The 25818-nt window shown below is 42.9% G+C and overlaps 2 protein-coding genes across 3 annotated transcripts in view; both read right to left on the bottom strand.

Moving 5' to 3' along the window:
- Nucleotides 1-465, bottom strand: part of LOC140560994 (dedicator of cytokinesis protein 9) — an 88666-nt gene extending 88201 nt beyond the window's left edge. For both annotated transcript variants that reach the window (XM_072685783.1, XM_072685786.1), the window contains exon 1: nt 39-465. In XM_072685783.1, coding sequence (XP_072541884.1) covers nt 39-155 — 117 coding nt within the window. In that variant the 5' untranslated portion in view covers nt 156-465. The remainder of the gene's footprint in view (nt 1-38) is intronic.
- Nucleotides 466-3279: 2814 nt separating this feature from the next.
- LOC140560993 (FERM, ARHGEF and pleckstrin domain-containing protein 1) overlaps nt 3280-25818 on the bottom strand; it is a 57982-nt gene continuing 35443 nt past the window's right edge. The window contains exons 10-26 of the mRNA XM_072685779.1: nt 25053-25219; nt 24837-24905; nt 24581-24656; nt 24068-24257; nt 19188-19354; nt 16876-16965; nt 14766-14899; nt 13984-14065; nt 13614-13851; nt 11663-11862; nt 11275-11364; nt 11076-11158; nt 10709-10818; nt 9813-9988; nt 6234-6341; nt 5918-6069; nt 3280-4702 (exon numbers count right to left, since the gene is read on the bottom strand). Coding sequence (XP_072541880.1) covers nt 4627-4702; nt 5918-6069; nt 6234-6341; nt 9813-9988; nt 10709-10818; nt 11076-11158; nt 11275-11364; nt 11663-11862; nt 13614-13851; nt 13984-14065; nt 14766-14899; nt 16876-16965; nt 19188-19354; nt 24068-24257; nt 24581-24656; nt 24837-24905; nt 25053-25219 — 2208 coding nt within the window. The 3' untranslated portion in view covers nt 3280-4626. The remainder of the gene's footprint in view (nt 4703-5917; nt 6070-6233; nt 6342-9812; nt 9989-10708; nt 10819-11075; nt 11159-11274; nt 11365-11662; nt 11863-13613; nt 13852-13983; nt 14066-14765; nt 14900-16875; nt 16966-19187; nt 19355-24067; nt 24258-24580; nt 24657-24836; nt 24906-25052; nt 25220-25818) is intronic.

Below are 25818 nucleotides of genomic sequence, written 5' to 3'. Positions count from 1 at the left end.
CGGTTCAGTGTAATTAGTGCAGTAAACTCTTCACTCACCACCAGAACCGAGGTCCTCACCACCTCAGACACACTCTGCCGGAGCTCCGCCGCAGTGCCCGGCTTGCTGAGCCCCCGGGTGAACTTCCTCGTCTCGGTTTGCGCTGGCAGCGACATCGTCCTTCAGCACGAAGCACAGCCTGAGAGCAGCAAACGTGCGTTTATTAATTAAAAAAAGCCACAAATTAACTCCACACCATCCGCCTGTTTTCCTCTCCAGCCTCAGAAGCGCGGATCCCCTGTCGGTCTCATGACCCACTCCGCGTGGACCTGGCCAAACTCATCATAAACTCACTTTAACCGAATAACTAACACACGCCTGCCGGCACTTTAAGCTCTTTGAGGAGTTCCCGCAGCCGAAAGAGGCCATTCTCATTCACTATCAGCGCCTCATCTCCGTCGGTGATTCACACGCCTTGCTAAACTAAACTCGGGCTAATCTCCGCGCCTCGAGCTCCGCCTCCACGCCGCTCACCAGCTCGAGCTACATTTCTTTACACCCGTATTCAGGCAGGCCTTGCCCCCTGGCTCCTATCCCAGATACCACCACATCACTTCTACCGTGGTGTAGCATTAAGAAAACCACCCTGGACCACCATTAGCAATGTTCATTAGCAGCACACAGCTGTGGAAGTGTGGTCCATGTGGCCCATTGAATGTACCTGTCCTCTCCATGTGTTTGAAATGGGGACTATTTCACATTGACTAAGGTCACAAATCATGTTTGAGTTGTACTGTAGTGAAGGTGTCATTATTAGCACTCTACCTTCTCACGAATTAACAGTGGGTTGATGGCTTGCAGGCACACTCCTACTCTGAGTATGAGAGTTATCCTGCTGTTACACACATACGAGCTTTCATTTTCTGCTGATTGGCTGGATTGCCCAAACACTGTATGCACTATGCACTCGACTGCTAATGATTAACAGTGTACTGACATTAATACATACAAACTGCTGTCGCTGAGAAGGACTACCCTGCTTTTTACTTTTTGCTTCTTTAATAGGTGTGTATCTTTTTATTAGGTGTATTTTTCTGCTTTTCTATGTTAGAGGGACTTTGCAGCTTAACACTAGCATCCTATTTGTCATGCTATGTAGCCTAGTATTCTATAGTGCACCACCATACCTTCATTCACAATTGTATCATTTTTGTGCTTTAATCTTTCAGTGTTATTATTAAGAATTATATTATATTATTAATATTACATCCAAATATTATTAATTATAAGAAATATTATATCCAGCCTGTGTTGTGTAAGCTAGCTAAACATGTCGTACAGCCACAGGGATCATGCCCTTATCTATCCCCAAAGCACTTGCAGTATTAGAAAAGTTCCCTTAGCCTTCAAAATATTTTAGGGGTTTTCAGAAGGGGGTTTCATGGTTTTTAAACCACTACAAAACCCTTATAATTATTTTTTGTGCAATTTTTTTTTTTTTTTGCTCTTGGAAGCGGTAGACATGTTAACACCAGATGTAGCAGCAGTTAGCCTAAATGTGTGTTGTGATGGGACTGCCTCTTAAAAATCAATTAAATAAACTGGTATAGCAGCGTTTTCTAAAGAATCACATTTATTTACTCAACACACAAAAGTGTGAAGAAGGAATGGCTATAAAGTTGACTCTAACCTTGCATGATTTAGAGATAGCCTACACCAGAACCACGTATTTCCATAGTTGTGTTTCCTGTTTTGGATGCTGCGTAATCTCATTCAAAACCTAGTCTGTAACTTTCGTCTAGTTTAGACTTATCACCTGGTCTAGTCTATAAGAGACACACGTCTATTTCCCCTCACATTTCGACAGGGGGACACCTGCCCTTCCCTCGTGTGGGAATTTTCACTGTTCTCTCCGGAAATGGGCGTTCCGCTCATGACCACGAACTACTGGCCAATCGTAGCGCAGGAGGCGGGGTTTGTCTGAATACAGGTGGGGCAAAACACACACGCGCAACCGCGCACAGTTACAGTGTAACGTCCCGACAGGACGGTGAGAGATGCAGCACATTAGTCAGCATCGGGGCTGGGTTTCCCGAAAGCCTCTTAGAGCAAAGAAGATTGCTGAACGGTGGAGTGAGCATCTCACTGAACACTAAGATGGCCTTAACAGTAAAACAGCTTTTAGGAAGCTGCCCAGAACAGTAATGGAGGTTAATTCTCATGAAGATAGAAAATGAATCAGTGCTTATACAGATGAGTAGTTGGAAACTGTACCCGGGGTACAGCGATTACTGCAATAAAATAATTAAGATAATAATGAAAAGGTGCTACTTTTTTAAATTAAATAAAGACTCAATATCCAGCATCTATCAGCATAAAAACTTAAATTAGTCTTTTGTTTTTTTACACCAAAATATTTACAAATATATTTGTTAATTAAAAGGCATACCTGCATGTTAAAGGATCTAGTTACTATCCTCCACACAGTCAAGCAGCCAAGACCAGTTTGGTGCTTCCTAAAGAACTTTGTACTGGAGCTATGGGGGCCCCTGTAGTTCACTGGCTCTAATATTCACAAATGGTGATGCTAGACCTGGAGTTCCCAGAGACATCCAAACTATTCTGAAAATACTGCACATTATAAGACAATTCCATCAACAGACAGTTTCCTCACTGGTCCCTCTGTGACTGCAGCACTTGCTTTGATGTACAAAAAAAAGTGTGCTGGCTTGGTCAGAAGAGTGGTCCCAAAGAGCTGAGCTAAAAGCCTATTAAAGGGTCAGTTTGCTTATTAAGAGGGGGCACGGAAATCCTTCATAGTACACAACAGCAGCTGTTCATGTCTTAAGCGTTTAACAGAGCCACTAAAGACCTTACAAGGGAGAGTGCCTTCACTGAAGTCATACGGTTTATAATCAGCAGTATGAAGTGCTTACCACCGCATGTACCGCAAGACAGAGATATCACATTGTGATTTGTTCTTAAGAAGGTTCAGTCTATTCCTGAACACTTATGACCAAATGGTTTAGGATTAGCTGCAATAAGGAATTAAAGGCCTGTCCATTACTTTAATTGTGCTGCCATCTAGAGGTTGGAGCAGGGCTTCAAGAGAGTGCACATGGGCTTCTTTCCCAGGCACAGATTAACCTCAGTCCAGCTTAAATGCTATTTAATCCATGCACAGTCCAGTGCTAGGTTTAACTTGCGTCTGGAAAATCCACTCGCACTGCGAGACAAACCTTAGCCCTACAACTCGAAGCAGTCAGTAAAAGTACAAAAATCAAACACCAGCTCACATCATTCAGGATGTTCAAATGTGTTTATTGCTTTCATATCCATAGAACACTCTGTGTTACGCTTTCCTTTTCTTATTTGTCTGGAATATGAAAACCCCCTTCCTCTGCCCAAGCTAGGGTAACAGCCATGCCGAACGTCTTCAGTCCGCTTGTTGTTGTTTTTTTGTTGTTTTTTGGTGTTCTTTCTTTGTTTTCCACAGGTAAACCCCCTCCAACAGACCATCACATGAGGCAGCCTTGTCTTCTGAGAGTAAATAGTGCTTGAAACTACAAAAGAAAATCATGTTCAACTCTACACTTTAAAGCTTTTTTACTTCCTCAATGGCATTCTTCATATGCGTAGCTTCCGATTGTGGTTTTTGCATAAACTGCAGTGAGGAGCATGACTGTTCTAACGCTTTGAGGTGTGGCTTCAGTAATATGGAGTGGGCTAGACCGTGATTTACTCCTAAAATGGCAGCGGAAAAAACTCTCAACAACCCTGAATTAAGAAATGTCATTATCGATACTAATATAATGAAAGAAAAGACATAAAATACATTTTCATGTAATACTTTTTGAAGTACCTTAGATATCTTAATGAGAGAAAATTAGGTTTTAAAACTTCTTCAGTGTTTTTTTTTTTTTTTTTTTTTTTTTTAACATTTTCTGTGGAAACGTTAAAGTCACCTACATTTTTAAAACCTCTCCAAAACACAATTTTATGAAGGCTCTTTGTCATCAATGAATGTAAATTGTACTTTAAGTCTGAAAGACGTCAAAAAAACAAAAAATTTTTAAACAAAAATTTAAAAACAAACAAACAAACAAAAAAACACATTTGGCACATAGACTGGTGGATTACAAGAAGACAGTCTGTTATTTGAAGTCATCAAAACATAGAAAGTTGTTTTGCAAGTTGTTCCGCAGAAATAAAATGCATATGAATTTACTTCTTAAAAAACCAGGGCACCAGTATCGATAGGCCTCCGTTATGAAGTAACAAGTGACACTTATGGCAGACCAGAGTGCGCACAGATAGATCATTAATTATAGTATATAAAATGAGATTCTATAAAAGAGGCAAACAGCCCAGTAAAAATGCAGAAAAAAGCAGATATGCAGAAAAATACGACGTTCAGCGGACATGTCACCATTAAAAAAAAGCACCAGGACTCTTTATGGGGACTGTCAGACGCACTGGATTAATGTGTCTCATGGCGTGAAAAAATCATGATAGAAAACGTTAATGTCACAAAAAGTGATTCTGTCTCAACACAAACTGACCATCAAGATCAGATCTCACACATACACACACACACACACACACACACACACGTGCACACACAGTTGCTCCCTAAGGCTGTGTGGCTCAGTAGGGCTCCTTGCGGTTCAGGTAACGGGTTCTGCTGGACGAGATGGTGGCACTGCGAATCACTTCCATCCACCTGCGCACAGTAGAGCAGTACATTACTACTGATACACTTAAAACAATCCATTAGATCATTCTTCAAACATACCACACACAGTAGTAAGTTTTTTCCCCCCACGCTTTTGGTAACAGTGCTCCTTATTCAGCCAATTCTGATCAAAAAATGAGTGCAAGCAAATTCCATCGACAGTTTTGTTATTCATTCATCAACTGACAAATGCTTTTGATTTGATCAGCTAAATAATCAAAATGATCATCAATATAAGCCATAAAATCAATAATAACACATACAGAAATTGAGGCTATTTTTTCCCCACATTCACTTTGATGATTATAGAGAATGCTGAGGCTATTAATCTTCCATTTAAAGCAGTATTATGTGAATATATTTCTTGCTCCTGGGCTCCCCCTACAGTTGGGGAGTGTCATTTATTTTACACCACTGCTGTTAATACAAATCTTGCTTTGAGCTCCCTCTCATGGACTGCTAAAAACATGCAGTTGTTGACAAGCTGAAAGATACAGAACCGGCTTCTGAAAGTGAAAGAAGGATGTAAACTGAGGCGGTAGAGTAGTGTTACAGGATTTTACATGAATGTGTAAATTGCAGGGTCACAGTACTGTACATATTGCACATGAGAACAGATATACATTATTAGAATAAATCCAACAAAAGTTACAGAAGAACTATTAACAATAAACAATAAATAACAGAAAGCCGCGCCGCTGCAGTTCTTGCGAGAAGTCTTGCACAAGTTACATAGTGCAGCAGTCTGCATTCCGGCCTGGAGTGGCAATGACCGCGACAGTATTTTCCTTATTACAGGAGACCAAAATGTCAACATTGTTTTGTAGGCAGGTTTAATGAGGAGTGTCCCTTTCACTTGCACTTTAGCCAGGCTTGGAACAGCAAATCATTTGTTTTGACAAAATGACGCAAAGAGTGTGTATGTGGAAAAAGAAATTCTTAAGTAAAACTAAGACATTTCATTTACATTATGATGCAGTGCATTATATTACATATTCATTTTGTTACATCTATATGATATTTTTAAATCATCATAATTTTCTAATTTAAGCCATTTTAGTTTAGAGCAGCAGGGAGAGCTGTTCCACTTAACCACAAACTTCAACACACACTCCAATAGCATTATTTGCTCCTAAACCTACTGAATGCTTTTTTATTGGTCAAAACATATACCACAAAACACACACATATATACACACACACCTCTCGAAGGAGTACTCGCTCTCAGATCTGAAGTAGTAGATGTGGGATTTAAAGTGAAGTTTGAACACATAGTCTTTATGGATGTTCTCAGACTCGGCTGGAACAGTTACAGAGTAACCCAGCAAAGGCAGACTGGCCAATGGATACTCGTCCTGGTACACAGAGAGAGAGAGAGAGAGAGAGAGAGAGAGAAAGAATAGCACACAGACTCCTTATGTAGCACAGTGTGCATACATTCCACTGGGATTTGAGACATTTGAAGAGTACACATTGTGTGTGTGTGTGTGTGTGTGTGTGTGTGTGTGTGTGTGTTCACCTGGTGTGTTTTGTAGAAGAACAGGCTAAAGTTTGTAAAAACCACCCAGAGCTTCTGCCAGCCATTACTGTTCTTAAATTTCCTCAGCAGGTTGCCGGAGAGCTGGTTCTGAGAGACAGGGGGGGGGGGGTCTCATGAGAATGCTTGCCACAAAGGCCCTGTGGGCCATTTACAAAATACTTCACTTCATACAGTGTGTACTAGGGCTGCACATTATGGACAAAAGATCACATTATGCTTATTGCACAATTATCGCTGTCACACAAAAACCTTGTATCTCCATTTTTGCCATGTTTGACAATGTGAATGCGGCAGTTGTTTTTTACATTTTGTCAGAATTTCATGATAATTAAGCCAATGGAGATGATATGAGGTTTTAATCAGACAGCAATGTTATACTGATACATTCTGCAATATGCCTTGCAATAACTTAAAACACACTGATATATCGTAAATATTGATTTTGTTAGAGAAACAAATGAGCCAAAACATTAAGACATTACACTAATGTTTTTTTGCATGCCACCAAAACAGCTCAATCTACAATACAGATGAAGGTGTCCTGTGGTATCTGGCAGCAGATACAGCAGATCCTTTAATTGCCATCAATTGTGAGGTTGATCTGCCACAGACACAGTGCATCCCACAGGTGACAGATGTGTACCCGGCATCCCAAGTGATGTAAAAGAAAACAGACCAGGTGACCTTCTTCCATTGCTCTAGTTCCTGCACTCGCTTGTGCAATATTGTCGTTTTAACAGCGGACAGGGGTTAGCATGGACTACATATACCACAGGATGTGACCTAATGCGACACACTCCTCCCTCCCATACCCATCATTAAGCATTTATGTGACTTGTCCTACAGTAGCCCTTCCATTGGTTCAGGGCAGATGGGATAGCTTTTCGCTCCCTCATCAGTCACCAGTTTGTCCTTGCTCAAATCCCTGTTGGTAGTTACCCACCACAGCCGACCGAAAAATGTTTTGCTGCTGGCCGTAATATACACATGTTCAGTTCAGTTCGGTCTGTTCAGTTACTGTCTAACTAACATGCATCCCAGGATACAGGATTTTTACAGGATAATAAATCACTCGCTCTGTCCTATGTTTTGGCTCAGTGTATTAATAACCATTATCTGTAAAAATAGTGTGTTACTGAAAAGTATAACTTTTTTTTTTAGAGACTCTTTTGTATATTGTAGCAATCCATTGTGCAGCCCTAATGTGTACCATCATCCCAGGTGCAGTTCATACAAGCAGGGTGTGGCTGTGTCCGAACAGCAGAATTAACCTTCCCGTCTTATCTACTTTCCTTAATTATGTCTGACCTGCAGTCCGTGAAGTCTCTAAATAAAGGGACAGAGCTGATTAGCATGTGGATCCCCACGGCTACCAGATCAGTCCAAATTAGGGACAATAGATAGAAAAGATAACTGCACTATTCGGACACAGCCTGCGTTTCTGAGAAGACCTCCTTGAAGAAAAAGCTCACACCTAGAGCCAGTTTGCCACTTACTTCCTCTCACTTCTCACCTTTTCTGCTGTAAGCTAGCAAGCTTCTAAACCCAAAAAGCAGGTGGACAGTCTCTTTGAGACTTGCCCATTATAGCAGCGGAAGCAGGCTAACCAATCCAATTAAGCAATGGTAAACAAACTAGTGCAGATCACTACAGTACTTCAAAGAGATTCACGTCTGTGTTGTAGATGTTACATATTTTCATGCAAATCAGGCACGAGTAAACTGCACAACTGTTTTTAGTAAGTTTAGGCAGTCCTATTTGATGGACCAACAAAAGAATAAAGAAGGCTTGTGGAAGTCATTAATCATGCTGCTCCCAACACGACTGCTCAACCCTGCCATCTAGTGGACACAGCTAGTGACCGCAAACACTTGAAACACTCAGACACAGTCCACTCTCCAATGTCCTTATAGAAGGGGTAAAAACAAGTAACATAGGGCTGGCCTGAATAGCATTTTACAGGCTTTAAATTTCTGTTCATTTTTCTGTACAAGTATTCGAACAGTCATTCAAAAGGTGTGTGAGGTGCCCCCAAAATAGCTCAAACTGAGTTAACAGATATCTGAGCTGTGTGAAAATGTAATCTTCTGAACGAGGTTGTCACACTGTTGTGTAGGTCCAAATAATTACATGAAATTTCCTTTCTGTCTGCTTCCTTGCATTTGACTGATCAGTAGCTAATGTCCTAATTAAATACACTAATAACTAACTAATTCTATTGTAGTTATTAATTGTAACTAATTCAACTCAAATAGGGCTAATACCACTGCTTGCCTATTTAGTAAGGGGCAAAAGAATATGTCTGACATTTGTTCGTTTTCACAATCTATAGTTTTAACGCTAAAAGATCTAAATATTTAACATTTTTAAGTGACTTGGTAGTCACATGCATTATCACTTTTTTTTGACAGACTGAAATCCGATTGCTGCACAATAAGCGAATTGCGTATTCCGTCCCACACTGCAATTACTACTGGTGTTTCAGTTGTACTGGGAGGTGTTTTGGTTGTTGATGTGTCTTGGAGAGCTGAATGTGTTTACACTGCTATAACATGGCTGAAAGGCTTCTCAGACCATCTCTTGAACTGGTTTAAGTGATCAGATTTGTATCTAGTCATGGTATGTTTACACTAGCAATTTTACGTGGCTTATCCTTATCCATGCATAATCCTTAAGACGCATACTCCAGACACATGAGATGACCAGAGGTAAACAGGGTCCAAGTGTGTTCCAGAATTCTGTTGGAGAGTACACTTCCTATGAGAACTATTTAGGCCAGCCCTAGAGCAACATCACTCATTAGCTCACACATGCCATAATGCAGTTCTGTGCCTTGAACATACATATAACCATTATCAAACCACTACAGCAGAAATGCAGCACTGAGAAGAGACAGCCTTCTTTTTTTTTAGGATTCTAACTTCAGATCAGTACATCGTATATATCTTATCACTATTAACAGCTAAATCAAGTAAAGGTGTTTTTTTTTTTTGTACGGGAGCTGCTCTAGCGGTTTGATGGCTCTAGGTGAAAGAGGCAGTCTGATAGAGTCTGGGTGTGTTACCTCCAGACTGTTGCAGCAGTCAGTAAAGGAGAGACTCTGCATTCTGTACCAGCACACTACAGACACAGGCACTGCTCCCTGCCCCCGCGAGACACACACACTCACTGCAGCACGGGGTTCTACACACACGCACATACGGGGAGGCCAGGGTAAAGAGAGAGTTTCACAAGGAAAGGAAAGGAAAAGGAAAGGGGCAGACACGCGCACGCACACACACACACACACACACACACACACAGAAGACAAGACGGACACAGACAGGAAAAAGAAAGAAAGAAAGGTAGAGTGAGTGAGGCATGCGTTAAATACACACACAGTCAGTGAAAGGGTTAAGAGACTGCAGGAGACACACCGGACGGGAAAATGAGCAGAGTGAGAGAGACAGAGAGACACACCACTGCTGCCTAAAGCAAAAGTTTCACACAAAAAAAACCCACACACAGTAACGAGAGGGGTAAGAGAGAGAGGTGGTTAGGCAGTCGAAAGCCCGGTACCTCCGTCGCTATGCTAAAGTCCAGCATGGAAACACTGGTGTTGCGATGCCAGCACACATGAACCGTGGTGTTGCCACGGTGATGTGCTGAGCTGTTGCCATGGCGCTCCAGAGATGTGCGTGACCCACCCAGGTCATCCTCTGACTCCACCTCCGAAGCCCATTCCCCTGGGGACTCTGAGAACATTTCAGTAGGTTAATGTATCCTTACCTTTACATATATATACACACACACACATACATCATTCCCCCAACACAGAGATATTCTATGTGGCTTCTGTGAGCCCAGTTCCCAGTTCCATAAACCAGCTAATCAGTGCAGAGATCAACAAAACATTCATGAGCCCACCATAAAAGGCAAAATAACAGGGTTGTAAATAGGCTCACACTTACAATTTATTCATCAGGAAAATTAACCCTTTGAGACCGAGACGTTTTGTCATGATTGTAATGATATTTATACTATTAAGCTTAAAAAAAGAAAACACTTGTTCACTGTTGCAGGTAGGACAAGGTGAGATCTCTGTGATTTCTCATTGTGTTGTAGGTGTAGGTCACTGAATATAATGCCAGCTGACCTACAAAACATTAACTAGGATTCACACGTTTACACTGTACACAGCAGTCGTTTTCATATAAACAGTGCCATGCATCAGATGTTGCTGACCTGTTTAATTATTTCTTACACAGGGTTACACTGTGTCTCAATCAACACCCTCTGATTTAACATATACATGGGTGTATATCTAGTCACTAGGGATTGAACTGGTGATCTTCCAATGGACAGGACATTAAGACAGTCATGTGCCTTTTCATGGAAGAATAATGCAAGTCTTGTTAAGCTTGCTTTACACACCAGGCCCTCAGCGGCGCAGAGTCTCTGGGATCAGTACTTACTGACATCGTTGCTATTGGTCAGCAGACTTGCTGATGGTCCATTTGAGTCTTCTGCCAGATCCACAGCCATCTTTAAATCCTCCATCCATTTCTCCATCTCTGATAAAGAACTAAAAGGAAAGTGAGGGAGACCATGAGTTCACTCTCTGCTGCAGCGCTGCCTTGGGTGTAAAGAGTTTTTATTATTATCAACATGTGCTGCCCAAATAACTCTGGGGCATCACTGATTCTATGAATAGAGCTTTGAAATATGCAGATGTGCAGATAGTACGCATCACTGGACAGTTTATAGATGCCGTATAGGCTGAATGAAAGGACTGGTTTATGGTTATGATTATCAGTCAGAATGAATAAGCATGTACGTTACCCTGCTGCTACCACCACTGACTGCCGCTGGGTGACCAGAGTGAAGCAGTGAGGAACTCCCCACTCCTCTTCACTCTCCCTGATCTACACACACACAGACACACACGTCAGTTTCATCATAGTGGTAATATAGGTGAATTTACGAGTACAATTCTGAAACCAGGGCTGCAATGAGGAGAGAGAAGAATAAATGTTCTTACTGTCATTCCACGGAGAGGCAGCTGACCATGTACTTTAAATTGATTGGACGACGTTATCCCCCGACTGGTGTACAGCAGCACGTCACTGAACTGAAACACACATTTAAAAGAAAGTTAGCAGTCACCTATGGCCTATATAGCCTACAATCACAAAGGGATTTTTGTGCACCAATATAGAAGAACCCTTTTTGGTTCTATCGTGTGAAGAACCTTTCAACTGGTCAAGAGACTGAACATGGACTTCCTTAAACCATTTAAAAGATTCTTCATACATATCACTTTTACAGAAAATGGTTCTTCTATGGTATCGCTACAAAGAACCCTTTGTAGCAGTGCAGAACTACAGGTTGCGTGTACATGTAAACATGACCATGTGTGTTCATGTTACCAAAAAGAACATGCGCTGCTGCAGGCCTTTCCCAGAAAGTTTGCTTAGGCAGCCAAGTCTGATGAACTCGCGTGTTGGGGTTGCCAGATTGTCCACCCCAATCAGGTCCTTCTGCAGCTCCAGCAACCTCTGGTAGTTATCAGTCTTCAGCATGCAGGAGTGCAGCAGAGCCTCCAGCTCAGAGACGTCAGCCAGTGCAGCTACAGAAAAGGTCAAATATTCATTAATACCACAGAATTTCACTTTCGGGGGAACACACACACACACACACACACACACACCTTCTTTTCTCATTTTATACAAAATAGCAGAAACATGTAATTCTATTCAAGAAGCACCATCGAGTCTTCCTAATAATCCTAATCTTGGAGGGCACCACTGTATTTCTGCAATGCACATGTTTTTAAAGGGCACATGCAGCGATACATATTCATTAGTCTTTGCTCTAATTGGCAAACAAACCACAGAGTGTGGAGCGCAGTCCTGCCCACCGTGCACAGCAACCAAATGATAGAAAGTCTGCTGGGCATATTCCTTAAACCCAGCATGCAAATGTCCAGATCTTGATGAAAATCATTTTTACAAGTGAAACGTGCGCTCCATACAAAAGAGACTGAGAATTTACAGAAGCTCTAAAAAGCCTCACTTTTTTGTTTTATGAGATCTCAGAGTTATGTTAAGTCTTCATGATATAATATGGGGGGGATGCTGAGTCAGTGATTAAAGCACTATTGATCAGATGGTGGTTGGTTCGAAACCCAGGTTTGCCAGGTAGCCTTTCTGCTCCAGGGGTTTACAACAACCCGGTGCTCTAAACCCAGCGTTCCAAGAAGTCTGCTGTCTGTAAGTGCACAGACAATAAAAGGTACTTCATCTACATTGTCTTTCCAGGATAAGGGGATCGTTTTCTTCAGGATCTCCATGTGCTTAAATGTTATGGCTTCGCATCTTACTAAATGTTTCTGACAGCCAGCAATCGCACATTTGAGCCTTGCTAACAAAACACAGCAGCAGCTTTCGGCAGTCATACACATCCATTCGAGGCAGGAATATGCATTTAGTAGCTCACAGATAACTGATCAGTTTGAACAAACTTGGGATTGAAATCCAGACCCAATCCATTTCTGAAGCTCTAGCCAAAACAGATCTTAATTTACTACAGGGAAATGAAACACAGAGTGTATTTCAGAGTGTAACAGTATTTTCAGGCGTTTGTCTGTCCTATTTTTGCGAAATCTCAAATTATCTCTCACTGGGTACATTACCTTAAGAACTAAAAATATTTGTAATATTGTGATATGACTTAATAAACAAATCTGTAAAAAACAAAAAATAATAAAACTTTAATAAAATAAAACTAAAATAATAAAATAAAACTAAAATAAAAAAAAAAAAAAACAAGGCCTGTTACAGCTTCCATAAGCAAAAACAATAACAAATAAAATTCAGTTTGGAATACAAATGACAGTGGTTAGCCCAACAGACACACAGTCCTGGCATTTGCTGACGTATTGCCATTAATAAATCAAGGACAGCCACTTGTTTCTAGTACTGTCTTTATATAACTGGTGTAAAGACCTGTGGGCTGCCTGACAGCCCGCAATGGCCTATTTAACACAGCCTTTCACTCAAGTTTGAGTCCTGCTAACAAAGCAGAAGCAGCCTTTTCTCAGTCAAACACATCTATTTGAGGTGCAAATATGCAATTAGTACCTCACAGATGACTGATCAGTTCTAATAATCTTGAGGCCGATATCACGGCCCAATCAATTTTTAAAGCTTTTGTAAAAACAGGTCTTTATTTACTACAGGGGAACCGAACACTGGGTGCATTTCACAGTAAAACAGTACTTTCAGACATTTTTAGAGCCCAAGAAGGAAAGAAAACGCAAGACAGGACTGCTTTGATTGATTGTTTAGTGGTGGTGCTGAATTGGAAAGCTCCACTCACCTCTGCAGTCTCTGAAGTCGGAATGTGTGGCAGGGTAGTGTTTGCACAGCCTCTCAAGGATCTGTTTGTAATGCAGCAGCCTGTGCAGCGGCCTCAGGATGAACACGTTTAAGGGCACGTAACACACCTTCTGCAGCTCAAAGTCTCGACACACATTCTCCAACTTCCGCGAGGCACGGCACGCCTTCTCCAGCTCGCTCACACACTCAGAGTGCTTCTGCAGCTGAGCCGTCAGCAGCTGCCAGAGCAAAAACACATGGAAACACATATGTATTGTAGGCATATAATTATTTTGATGTCTACTTTTGTTGAACTAGAATTGCGATGGTCATCTTAAAACATTAATATTACAACATCTTAAGAGTCTAACCTTTAGTCCCTGGGTGTTTTTCAGCATGACGTCTCCAATACGCTGGTAATCTCCTTTAATGTGGGCGTTCGAGCGGCCTTCCCTGCAAACACACACACACATGCTTAGTGTTTACATCCCTTACAATCTGTTGTTTTGGGGTTTAAACATTTGACCTGAATTAGTGACATCGACAACAGGTTAAGATGCAATGCTCTGGATCACAGGCAGGTGTCTCTGTTGTACAGTTGTCAGTGACGACAGGCTGATGTTGTACTGTGTGAATGCCTGTGTCTACTCCTTGAGACTTGTATGTCAGTTTCAGTTCCAGTTCTCAGATGAAACAAAAAATGAAGCACACACACACACACACACACACACACACACACACACACACACACACACACGTTGGAAACATGATCAAGAGCTGGTCAATTATGCATCTCCTAATGATAATAATAATAACAGGGCTGATGCAGAACACAGAGTGCCTGGCAGGCACTGTACATGTCACCAGTGAGAGTCGGACATCCCACGGTGTCATGGAAACAAAAACCCCAAGGCAAAAAGGACCTCCACTGAGGATAAGTCGTTGCCAAGGAGACCACAGAACCCCCAGGGTCGGAGCGCGCGCGTGTGTGTGTGTGTAAGTATTCACAAGGTGTTTCCCCCTTATTAGTATTCTTACACATAAGATCAATTCTCCACTCATGCAAAGTCCTATCAATATGTGTCACAGCAACATGGTCTGAAGCTGCGTGTGTGTGTGTGTGTTTCCCTACGTGTGTGTACATGCCGCTCACCACAAAGCCAGTCTTTGCTCCAGCTCTTTGAGGAAGTCCGAGTGGTAGGTGTGCAGCGGCTCAAAGCTGGACTTTAACAGGCTTCGGAGAGATTCAGGAGTGCTCTCCTCTTTATCCAGAACGGCCTGAAATGACTACACACACACACACACACACACACAATAATGGTCACATCAAAGCCATGTACCTTCCCCCAATTTTAGTTTTTGTTACCATGACAATGTAAATGATGCCCTTCACGTTGTATGGATTTCAGGGTGAATGGGTCAATAGCAATGTATCCTTCTTTTTATTTATTACAGCAACATATAGCAATTTAAGTTATTGCTGTAAGAAAAATGCATGGTTTGATGTTTTTGCTTAAGTAAATACCCTAAAGGTGTAACAATTCTATTATCTGTTATTATCTATTTAGGCTATTATCTTTTAAGGCTCAAAATCTGATTTGAACTGGAAGTGGGCGTGGCCTACACCTGAAGTTTACGTTCCTTTAAGCGGCATTTCATTATGCTTGTATGATTATTCGGTAACAATATTTTTTTTTATAAATTTAATTTAAATGGGCTGATTTGCTGTTTTACTGATTTACTATTGGAGATTCCAGCAGAGATCTGCGTCCCTACACACAGCATGAGGTCTGAGTGGACTAAAGCAAATATTTTAATATAGAATTTTTTTTCAACTTATATTAAGGAACTGTAATTAATAATCCATGTAATCTATTTGCAGTCACAAAGGAATTACAGTAGTACAGATTGAGTAACAGTAACAGTTTACTGACGTAATTAGACAAGTGGGACCAAATAGATGTAACAGCATAGTCCTTCTTCTGTGGTTATATATAGGTGCAATTATTAGGTGCAATAAGATGAGGGCAATTGAGTTTATATAAAATGCTGATTTCCCTTGTTACATCAACTGAGGTGCATTTGCGTAAAGACGAATATGTGAAACTGAAGTTGATCTCCACACGTAATTACAGCAATTACTACAGTAATTAATTTGTATTAGTACTGGAATAGATCATCTGTAGTCACACTGTTGTTGCTGACTATTGGAAGCTGTGTCCAAATTTTGCCCGATCTGGAAGCTATGTGGATCCACAAGCTAGTCAGCTCTGCTAATACATATTTACTGAGGCCATGAGCTACAGATGAGATAGAAACAGAAAAAAAACAGACAGAAAGGGAAGTTACAGTGAACTATTCGGCTATAGCCACAGACGCACACAAGCATAGGGGAGTTTACTGTGAATCTCAAGGTCATATCTGGTATGGGGAGTGCGTTTAAAGCACACATGTCGCAAGTTGCTTCTTACCGATCTAAAGAAAAGCTGGCACCTTTTCAGATTTTGTTACATCACTATAATACAAACACCTCACACAAACACTTCATTCCCACACAGACAGACAGACAGACAGACAGACACACACACACACACACACACACACACACACACACACACACACACACACACGGTCTCAAACATTAACTTGCCTTTGTTTTACACAACAAAGCAGTAAAGTTACTTACTTACTGGCATCTCTAATCACAATAGAGCTGCACTGTCTGTCAAACATCTCTTAAATCACGGCGAATGTTAGATGTGCAGATCATGTTGATGTGTGTGTATATATACACATATGTGCTGTGTATGGGGATTAATCCACAATGTGTGTGACAGTGGATGAGCTCAATGCTGCTGTCCCTCAAACTCTCATGCTAAACTCTGATTTAGTGTAAACCCCTTAGCCAGCATGCGATCAATCAGAGATCAATCAGTCGCCACTCTGGCCTTGAAACGCTCCAGCTCCAGCTAACTGATCTAATTATCATCTCACTGCAGGCCCGGGCCAGCCAGGCTAGATGGAGTGGAGAGGTCTAGCAGACAGAGCCAGTGAAGTAAGCAGAGAGAGGATTAGCTACAGCTGCAGACACATTTTATATTGTTTGTTTTTACAACACACACACACACACACACACACACACACACACACACACACACATCCAGCTGTTACTTTTAAGGAGGTCTGTCATGGACCATTGTAACAATGAGCACATTATCCATTCACACACACAGACAGTCTGTGATTCATTTCTTCTTCATTACCAAAGTGATGAGCTCCAGATCCTTCAGGTAAGTCCTCTCAGTGGTGAGCAGCTCTTTAGCGATGAAGTAAGCCTTGTCAGTTGGAAATCTCTGCAACAGAAACGCACAAGCTCACTTGTAAAAACATGAAGCAGAAAAAACACTCAAACATCACGATCACGAGCCAAAAAAATCAGTTTAGATGGCAACAACGGCAACAGCAATGCAGCTTTAGCTTCAGCTCTCCAGGTTGCTCAGACTCAACTAGAAAGCGAAGCAATGTTAGCCTTGTGATTGGACAGGGTTATGCTGATGTAATCCTGACTCGTTTTTAGGGTCACCCATTCAACACTGAGAGGTGACATACAATAGACATTTATTAGACTTTGGTAAGATATTGATGAGACACTGTTCATTCACACTGAGGGCCTTGAGGAGCCAGATTAAGCTTAATTAGAATGAAAGCTCAGTTTTAGATTCCCAGGGTCTTATATTACTAAACAAATTAAACTGAAGAAAAGTATTTTAACATAATTGGTCAAATTCACTTAATAGAAATGCAATTTGTGTGTGAGGAAAAAGTTAGCATGTAGCCCATATTTCTTACTACTTAAAATCAGTATCAGGAATCAGCTACATGTGATTAGAGCTTAATGAGAAAGGATTTTGGAGGAGACTGTCTTATCCAAAGATCTCTCTGAGGCCTTCAGAAATAAGGTTGTAGATGCACATGAGTCTGGAATAGGACTTGTTGTCAAGACAAGTCAAATTTATTTGTGTAGCGCTTTTTACAACTGTTGTCACAAAGCAGGTTTACATAATTAGTAATTAGTAAAAGAGAGGGGGAAAAAAAAGGAAATAACGTAAGACGACATGAAGGATCCAAGACCCCCAGTGAGCAAGCCAACGGCGACAGTGGCAAGGAAAAACTCCCTCAGAGGAACCAAGACTCACAATGGGGACCCGACCCATCCTCCTCTGGTCAGAACTATTTATAAATTATTGTTAAAAGTTACCAAACCATCTATACTGTTGAACTGCTATGATCATAATCATAATATATATATATATATATTTCTTTGTTGTAGCTTTTGTTAAGTCAGCTGTAAGAAAAAAGACAAATGGCAATTCACTCGTTCTCTCACTTTGTTTATATTTGGCAGAAGCAGCCACGCCATAAGTTGACTGTTTGCACAGGATCAGTGCAGTGTGTACAGTCCTGCCCCAGTTACAGCAGATCCACAATGATGTCCCTCTCCATAAAGGGATCTGTGAGCTTCTCAAGAAAACCTGTCCTGTATTCCTGGGATTTGCTACACAGGCAAAATTCTAATGCCCTACTTTCACCAAGTAATGCACTGGTTCTTAACTAAGGCCCAGAGGGGAAATATTTTACAGTCTTGGGAGATGTGAGAATTCCGTTGTTGCCATGTCAACAGTTATGGACAATATTCTTGCTGAGATTCAAGCAAGTCAGCTGCTTCAGTGCATGTGCAAGTCTACAGGTGTGGAACTACATGAACTGCACTGCATAAAAAAAAAAGTTTCTTACAAACCATGTTTAAAAAGTGCTGCAAATACCTCTTATCTCCAAAATAGCAACTTCACAGGAGAAGGATATCACCTTCTTAACTTGTAATGGATGTTAATGTAAAAAATAACAACGAAAAAAACTTTATTCCAAGATATTTTGGAGCATTTCTATTGGTCCACTCCTTGTGCAATGTAAAAAAACAATTGTCAGATTCACATTATGTCAAAATGTCATGAACGGATATACAAGGTTTTTAGGTGACAGAGATGATATGCATGTTTGAACTGTCAGCCGGCGCTGAAAACTATTCAATGCCATTGTTTAACCAAATTATTATTATTATGATTATTATTATTATTATTCTTTCTCTTTTTTATATGAATGATAATGCCATGTCAAAATACCTGAAAGAATCTGGCATTCTGATACCACCCATCCAAGTAATTTCTGCTCAATGTGAAGGCTAACACAGAACATCCCTGAGCTCTCCTTTCTTGAGACAGCCTAGCATATATAGGTATAAGCCCTGGTGATTCAACTTATCAGCTGATTATCAAGCTCTTCTCAAGCTGAAGTGGGTGTGTTGGAGCAGAGGAAACAGTAACATGCAGGCTGGGGTACTCCAGCAGCTAAATCAAGAACCTGCAGAAATGGAAAAATCTCATTCACATTTCTGGCATTTGACTGACACCCTTATCCAGAGTGAGTCCCATCAGCTGACATTTCAACCCCTGTCCATCCCGGGGGTCCACAGCAAAACCATGGTGTATGACAGTGGAGTTGATGACAGTGTTCTCACCTTCCTCCTGTTCTCTTCCTCATCATCTGTGCGCAGAGTGCTACTGTCGTTGAGCAGCGGGGAAGTGAGGGGGGAGGGCTGCTGACCATCCGGACTGGGACTCGCCCCATTCATCTCGTCTCCCCGCCGATGGCCGTTTACCAGAGACACTGACAAACCTGTCACATCTAAAGGAGTGAAAAAGAGAGAGAAGGCGAGAGCAAGAGAGCGCAAGAGAGTGCAGGACAGAGTCAAAGAGGAAAAAAAAGGGAGAGACAGAGAGAGGGCAGAGAGAAAGCGAGTTGAGTGAAAGAGTGAGAGAGGCAGAAAGAGATATTCAGAGAGAAAGAAGAAAGAGCGAGAGACAGAGAGACACAGAGAGAGAGCAAGAGAGAAAGACAGAGGGAGAGAGCGCGAGAGTGCAAGACAGATACCCAGATACAGAAAAGAGAAAGAGTGTGTGAGAGAGAAAAAAAAGAGACAGAAGCAAGAGAGAGCAAGAGTAAAGCAGCGATAGGGTCGAAAGCAAGAGTGCAAAAACAGGAGGATAAGAGATTGTGAGAGAGAAAGCAAGGGCGTGAGAAAGCGAGAAGCAAGAGAGAGCAAGAGAAAAAGAATATGAGAGAGAGAGAGAGAGAGAGAGAGAGAGAGAGAGAGAGAGAGAGAGAGAGAGAGAGAGAGAGAGAGATTGATCTAAGCACATGGCTAACACACAGCTTGACACACATCATGATCAACCACCCTCCAGCCATTCTATACATTAGGAGATCCTGCTTATTCTGGCTCATCCTGGCTCATCACTGACTGATCTGTCTGTACACACACACCCTAACTTACTGTCACATGTTGTATTAGAAGTGTGTATGAGTGTTTGAGAGTGTGCTTGTTTAAAAGTAGCTTGCAGTAACACACTTACAGTAGCTACACTCCAGTCTCTATCCCTAACACCCAGGAGAGTGAACTCAGTACTTGCCCAACAGCGCCTCCTGTGCTCCCTGTCTGCAGCGCAGCCATGTTAAACAAAACAGCCAAGAGAGCCGCCCGGGACAGCCCACGTTCACGCACAAACACACACACACGCATCACATTCCACGGCAATGGTGGGGGGAGCTACGACAAGCACCAGACAGCTGACACATGCATCAACATAGAGGACTCTAAAAATGTATGTATACGCGGACGGCATATACATACATCGGCTAGCTCACAGCCCAACTCATGCACCGACAGCACAAACTAACACAAGTCTGGAGGAGGGAGGAGGGAGGGGGTGTCTACAGTCTATGGTGAGGATGAAATGTAAATCTTTAAGAAAAAGATTCTTGAGTCCAAATTCATGAAGGCCAACTTTATTTACACTAGTGCACAACCGTATACAGGGTTAAAGTGTTGAAACCGTTTTATAAAGAGAGTAGTAGAGATAGCAAAAACAAAAAAACACAAACAAACAGGGTTTAAAAGTCAGCAGCGTGGGCCAGTAGAAAGACTGTAAGTGCTGAATGAGTGAGGGAGTGAGTGAGTGAGTGAGTGAGTGAGTGAGTGAACAAGAATGAATGTGCATATCAGGGTATGTATGAGTGTGTGAGTGAGAGTGAGACAAAAGTGAATGAACAAGACAATGCCCTCGTATCATTAAAGTTTACAAGTCGCTCAGGGGGGCCGAATTAAGTTTGGTAAAAGTGTGAGGAGGAGGGGAGGGGGGGGGGGGTCGTCATGTCACAGCTTTAATGTAACTTTAACATATACATTCATGTGGGCAACAGTGGAAGCAGTGTCTGAAATGACTGTGGTCTTTCCTCAACACATCCAACCAGGAGAGAGAGAGAAAGAGGAGAGTGAGAGGAGGAGGAGGGAGAGCATGCAATACAAAGCCTTAAAAACCAGTATCAGAGTGTTACAAAGGCATACCCATCAGCCATTCCTTCATTCCTTTGGTCATTCATTCATTCATTCAATCCGTCGTCATTAACAACAAATAAGAAAAGAAAAGGGGAAAAAAAACAAACAAACAAACAAACAGGAGCATTTATTGATCATAAATGACAGTGGATGGAAATGACAAGCTCAAGCAGCTTCAGCCTGTGCAGGAACGCAACCAGAAACCAGAGGGAGCAGGAATAAAACAAAGAAAAGAAAAGAAAAGAAACCCAACACTTGAAAAGAAAGATACAGTAAACGCAAGGTGCCAAGCTGGTTATGCTTTGTTTAGTTTTTTTTGTTTTTTCCTTTCTCTGTGAAAGTTGTGCATTTGCTTTTTCCCCCCTGTTATTTCTGCGGGGAGGAGTGTGTATAGCGGGTAAGGGGTGAACAAGTTAACCGGAGTGTGACTGATCGATCAATCACGGCGGGAGCGAGTAGGGTCGCAGGGAGAGGGAGAGGCAGGTGGGACACAGTGGGACACCAGAGGTAAGACAGGATGATAATGTAATGTGCTCTGCTCTCCTACTCTTAAGACTTTGGGGCCACTAGGTGGGCAGCTGGATCAACCAGATATACAGCCATCTAAACAACTCATCAAAATCACCACTGCATCAATAATGCTAATAAATCCCCTCTTCAGCCACAGCTTGGAAAAACCTTTTGGGGGCCCGGCGAGAACAGGACGCCAGGGTTCTGGATTAATGACTACATTATACGCCTTTCTGAATTATGAAGGCCGTCCGAGCCAAACTCTATACCGACGACTGATACATTACAGGACGTTTCCGCACAAGCGCTGCCAAATCACACTCATTAGGACTCGCACCGCAGCTTTCAAAGTCAACTTTCTGACAAGAGCAACAGCAAGATACACGTAACATATGACCAATCAGCATGCAAAGTCATGGATTAGCAGAGGGGTCGTCTTGTAAACAGGTCTCACTGAATATCAATCAAAAAGGATAGGGGTTGGTCTGCAGTTTAAAAAGACGGGACTGAAAAGATTATTTTACCAGAAAAGCCAACACCATGTAAACTTACACTGATTCTTCTGTAGATTCATTGACCTATGGTGGTAGGAAAATTGTGAAAGAGGCTACCTGATTCTTCGGTTAAATACTCCACAATACAAACTACCGTTCTATATAAATAGTCTTCCTACAGTTATTACAAATATGAAGGTCTAAGCCACAGTATAAACATTACTCCTTTTAGTTTGCTAAACACAAGCTCAAATTCATGCTTCTATAAAGTACTACAAACATTTATAAAAAGCTAAGTGCAACAATCAAATATTTCCAACACCGTCGGCTAAAGACTTATAAAGACGCATAAGTGTGATGTGCGTTATTTCCTTAATAGTGAAAACATGGTCAGTTCTTCTCTCGCTAGTGAAAACACATAAAGGCCTCTGGTGGACTTTAGAAACTCTCAGCCCATCTCTCTTTAAAGCCCAGCAGAAGCCTGCGCCAGCCCGGCTTTGCACTACAAACATGTGCATGGCTGCAGGAGCGCCTGGCTTCTTTCAACACGCGTGCTGATCTACAGTATTAACGTGAGGGGTCCAGCAAAGGACTTGGCACTAAGTAAAGCGATTCGCTCTCTCTTTACTGATAGAGAAACAAAGAGATACGTTTTCGCTACAATCATAGAACAATAATGAGATGATCAGACGAACCTCAAGGAGATCTCGGCTACAGAGAGAGCGAGTCTGCCTGAACACTCATCATTAGTGCTTATTAGTGTAGACTCAGAAGGAGTGTGACAAACACTCACTCACATTTAGATCTACAGTGTGAGGAGTACTAGAACTTCTCTAGCTCAACCAGAGCAGCTCCTCTCCGAGCTCCGAGCTCCCAGCACCAACTGTAGCTAAAATCTGACCTTCCTTCATAGCTAACAGCTGAACACCTGCGCTCCTTCCTCATCGCTGAAGTCCACACACCCTCCCTCACCATTCTCGTCCTCATCCAGCTGCAAGCTCCCGAATGAGAACTTGTTTCTGGGGAGAGGGGAAATGGGGGAAGAGCTACGCGCTGCAGGGTTTCCGAAGCCCAGCGACTGGCCGCAGGAGCCGGTGGACTCCACCTCTTCTGAGTCGCTGGTGTCCGTACCACTGCTGGTGGAGCCATCAATCATGGGCACGCCACCGTGACGCCGGTGAGGAGAGGCAGCCTTAGGCCTGATCTGGCCAGGAGGCGAGAGGCCATTGGCTAGCATTCGCCGCTCGAGGGCGGCCATCCGCTCAGCCCGGGACAGCACGGGCCGCGGCTGGCTCAGGATCAGCGGATCCGTCACTGAGCGGTTACCACGGCCACCCATATTCTGACACTTGGCTGCATTCACTGCGCGATTCATGATCGGAGAGCAGCTGCTGAAAAGCCCACCCCTTTCCTCCCGAGGAGCCGACCTCAGACTAAAGCTTCGCCCACTGCCAACAAAACCATCCATGTTGTCGTGGTGCCCACGCTCGCCGTCGTGCTGCCCATGGCCGTTGTATCGGGCATGGCTAAGGGAGCTTGTTCTGTGAAACGAGAAAAGGGCAGGGCTCGAGGTCAAGCTCCTGGTGCCTGGGAGATGGCGTGTGGGGGCAGGGCTACGTGCTGCAAGCTCGTCTAATAAGGTGCTGTGGAGGGGTCCACGAACAGAAGCCACGCCTCCGCAAAGTGACGACTCATAAACGTCGTAACTGTGGTTGTGGGAGGAGGGGCTAGAAGAGCGGAGAGGGCTGTGATAGTGATGGGGCGGGGTCTCAGTGTGAACGACTGGGGATAAAGGTGGGGATTCTCTGTGCCTATGCTTGCTCTGGCTGCCCTCCCGCTCGCGTGGCCGGTGCGCGTTACACCCCGGCCCCTTGTCAAGCGTGCGGGAGTGTGACCTGCTGACTCGACCTCTGACCTCCAGCTCACTAAACTCTGCATCGCTGCAGTCGATGTAAGGAATGGAGGAGCTGCTGCCTTTGGCTGCGCGGGACGCGAGACCTGCAGTGTGGAGCTCGGCGCCCTGCTGCCTGGCACCCGCCGCCTGCCCCCGAGAGTCGTCGGCTGCCGATGACCCTCCGTCGATCCGGCCGCCGCGCTTGGCTGAGGGGGAGGGGCTTCCTCGCATCCGTAAGGCTGCAGAGTCCTCCGAGCTTACCAACACAGGTTCCTTCCAGCTTCGCCCCTCAGCCTGAGAAAGAGAGAGAGAGAGAGAGAGAGAGAGAGAGAGAGAGAGAGAGAGAGAGAGAAGAAGGAGGTGGGGAGAGGGTAACGAGCAACACAGAGACAGACAGAGAAACATCATCATCAACTCTATATAAGACTGTAATTGATTAATAACAACTCTGATGTGGTTTCAAAGAACGTCAGACCATGTTTGTGCCATATTTGTGTGTGAGAGAGCGAGTGAAAGAAAGAGAATTAAATCTACAATGTGAATATAATTAACAAATTAACCATGAGGCCTAGCAAAATGTTATTTAGGGCGACAGAGGGGAGGTGGGGGGCACTTACTTGGTTTGGCACTTGTGAGTGTAGTGGAGAAGGCAGGGGAGATAGACTGCTGTTGTACTGAACTCTACTGTGTTTCCTGCAAAAGACACACACACACACACACACACACACACAGACACACACACAGACACACACACAGACACACACACAGACACACACACAGACACACACACAATAAACAAAGATTAAAAAAAGAAATTATTAGCTGAGCACCCTTTGCTGGTTGCCTTCACTAACTGTTTCTGATCTGCTTCACCTGTAGAAAGGCAGCTTCTTAAACTCTGTGTCCTTCACATAATCAATCACTTGCTTCTGAGTCCGACCACTGAGGGACAGAGAGCAGATTACACAGTTAGAAACAGAGCACATATACAGACAAAAAGAAGCAAACAAACCTACAGATGCTTGGACATACATAGAAAGAGACAAATACAACAACCTCAGAGTATGACAAACAAGCAAGCACACGCACCTGAACCTGAAGGATGACCCTCGGCTGAAGAGGACAGGTTTAGGTTTGGGTTTAGGTTCCTCGAAGAGTCTGAAGAATGCATGGTACTCTACACAGATCTTCCAGAAAACTTTACAGCAGTCCCGACTTGCCATCACAAACTCCAGAGTGTCCTGATACGCACTTTGCTGCAGAGATGCAAAGACATGCTTATGACCTCGAACACTGCACATAAATAGAACCAAGCAAACCTCAACACCAGTGTGGCTAGTGTACAAACAAGGCGTGTAAAAGCAGGCTGCAGAATATACAGTGTCATTTGTAAACTGTTACTGCAATGCTCAGCTCTTACAACACGCATACAAATACCCCTGCTGTGCTGTGATCATCCTGACCAATTTCAGAAGGTTCTGATGAACAGAGGAGTCTGTGATCCAACAACTATTAATAAGTATAGTCTAAACAATGCTGTCTAATCTTCTGCCATTGCATATCTCATCAGTCTCACCAGAAGACTGTAATAAACGTGGACGCCACACTTCCATTCTGATCAGTTAGATAGAAGTAAAGCCAAAACTTTCCGCCATGTTGTCAAATTTGCAGCCAGAGTGCACAAAAGCGGCAGAGCCAGACTCGCCTCATTCAGTAGACTCAGCTCCTTCTCCCAGATCAAGCATGTCTCGGAATGCCTTAACGAGTTTACAGCGCAGAAGCAAAGTGGATTTTCCCCCTGGATATCCAGTTTGACTGGTGAGTGTAAGGTTTCAAAAGTAAAAGCGCAGTTCAT

This window comes from Salminus brasiliensis, chromosome 8 (genome assembly GCF_030463535.1).
Source record: "Salminus brasiliensis chromosome 8, fSalBra1.hap2, whole genome shotgun sequence".
Taxonomy (NCBI): Eukaryota; Metazoa; Chordata; class Actinopteri; order Characiformes; family Bryconidae; genus Salminus; species Salminus brasiliensis.
The sequence above is the reverse complement of the archived record's forward strand: the minus strand, read 5'-3'. Positions and strand labels throughout refer to the sequence as shown.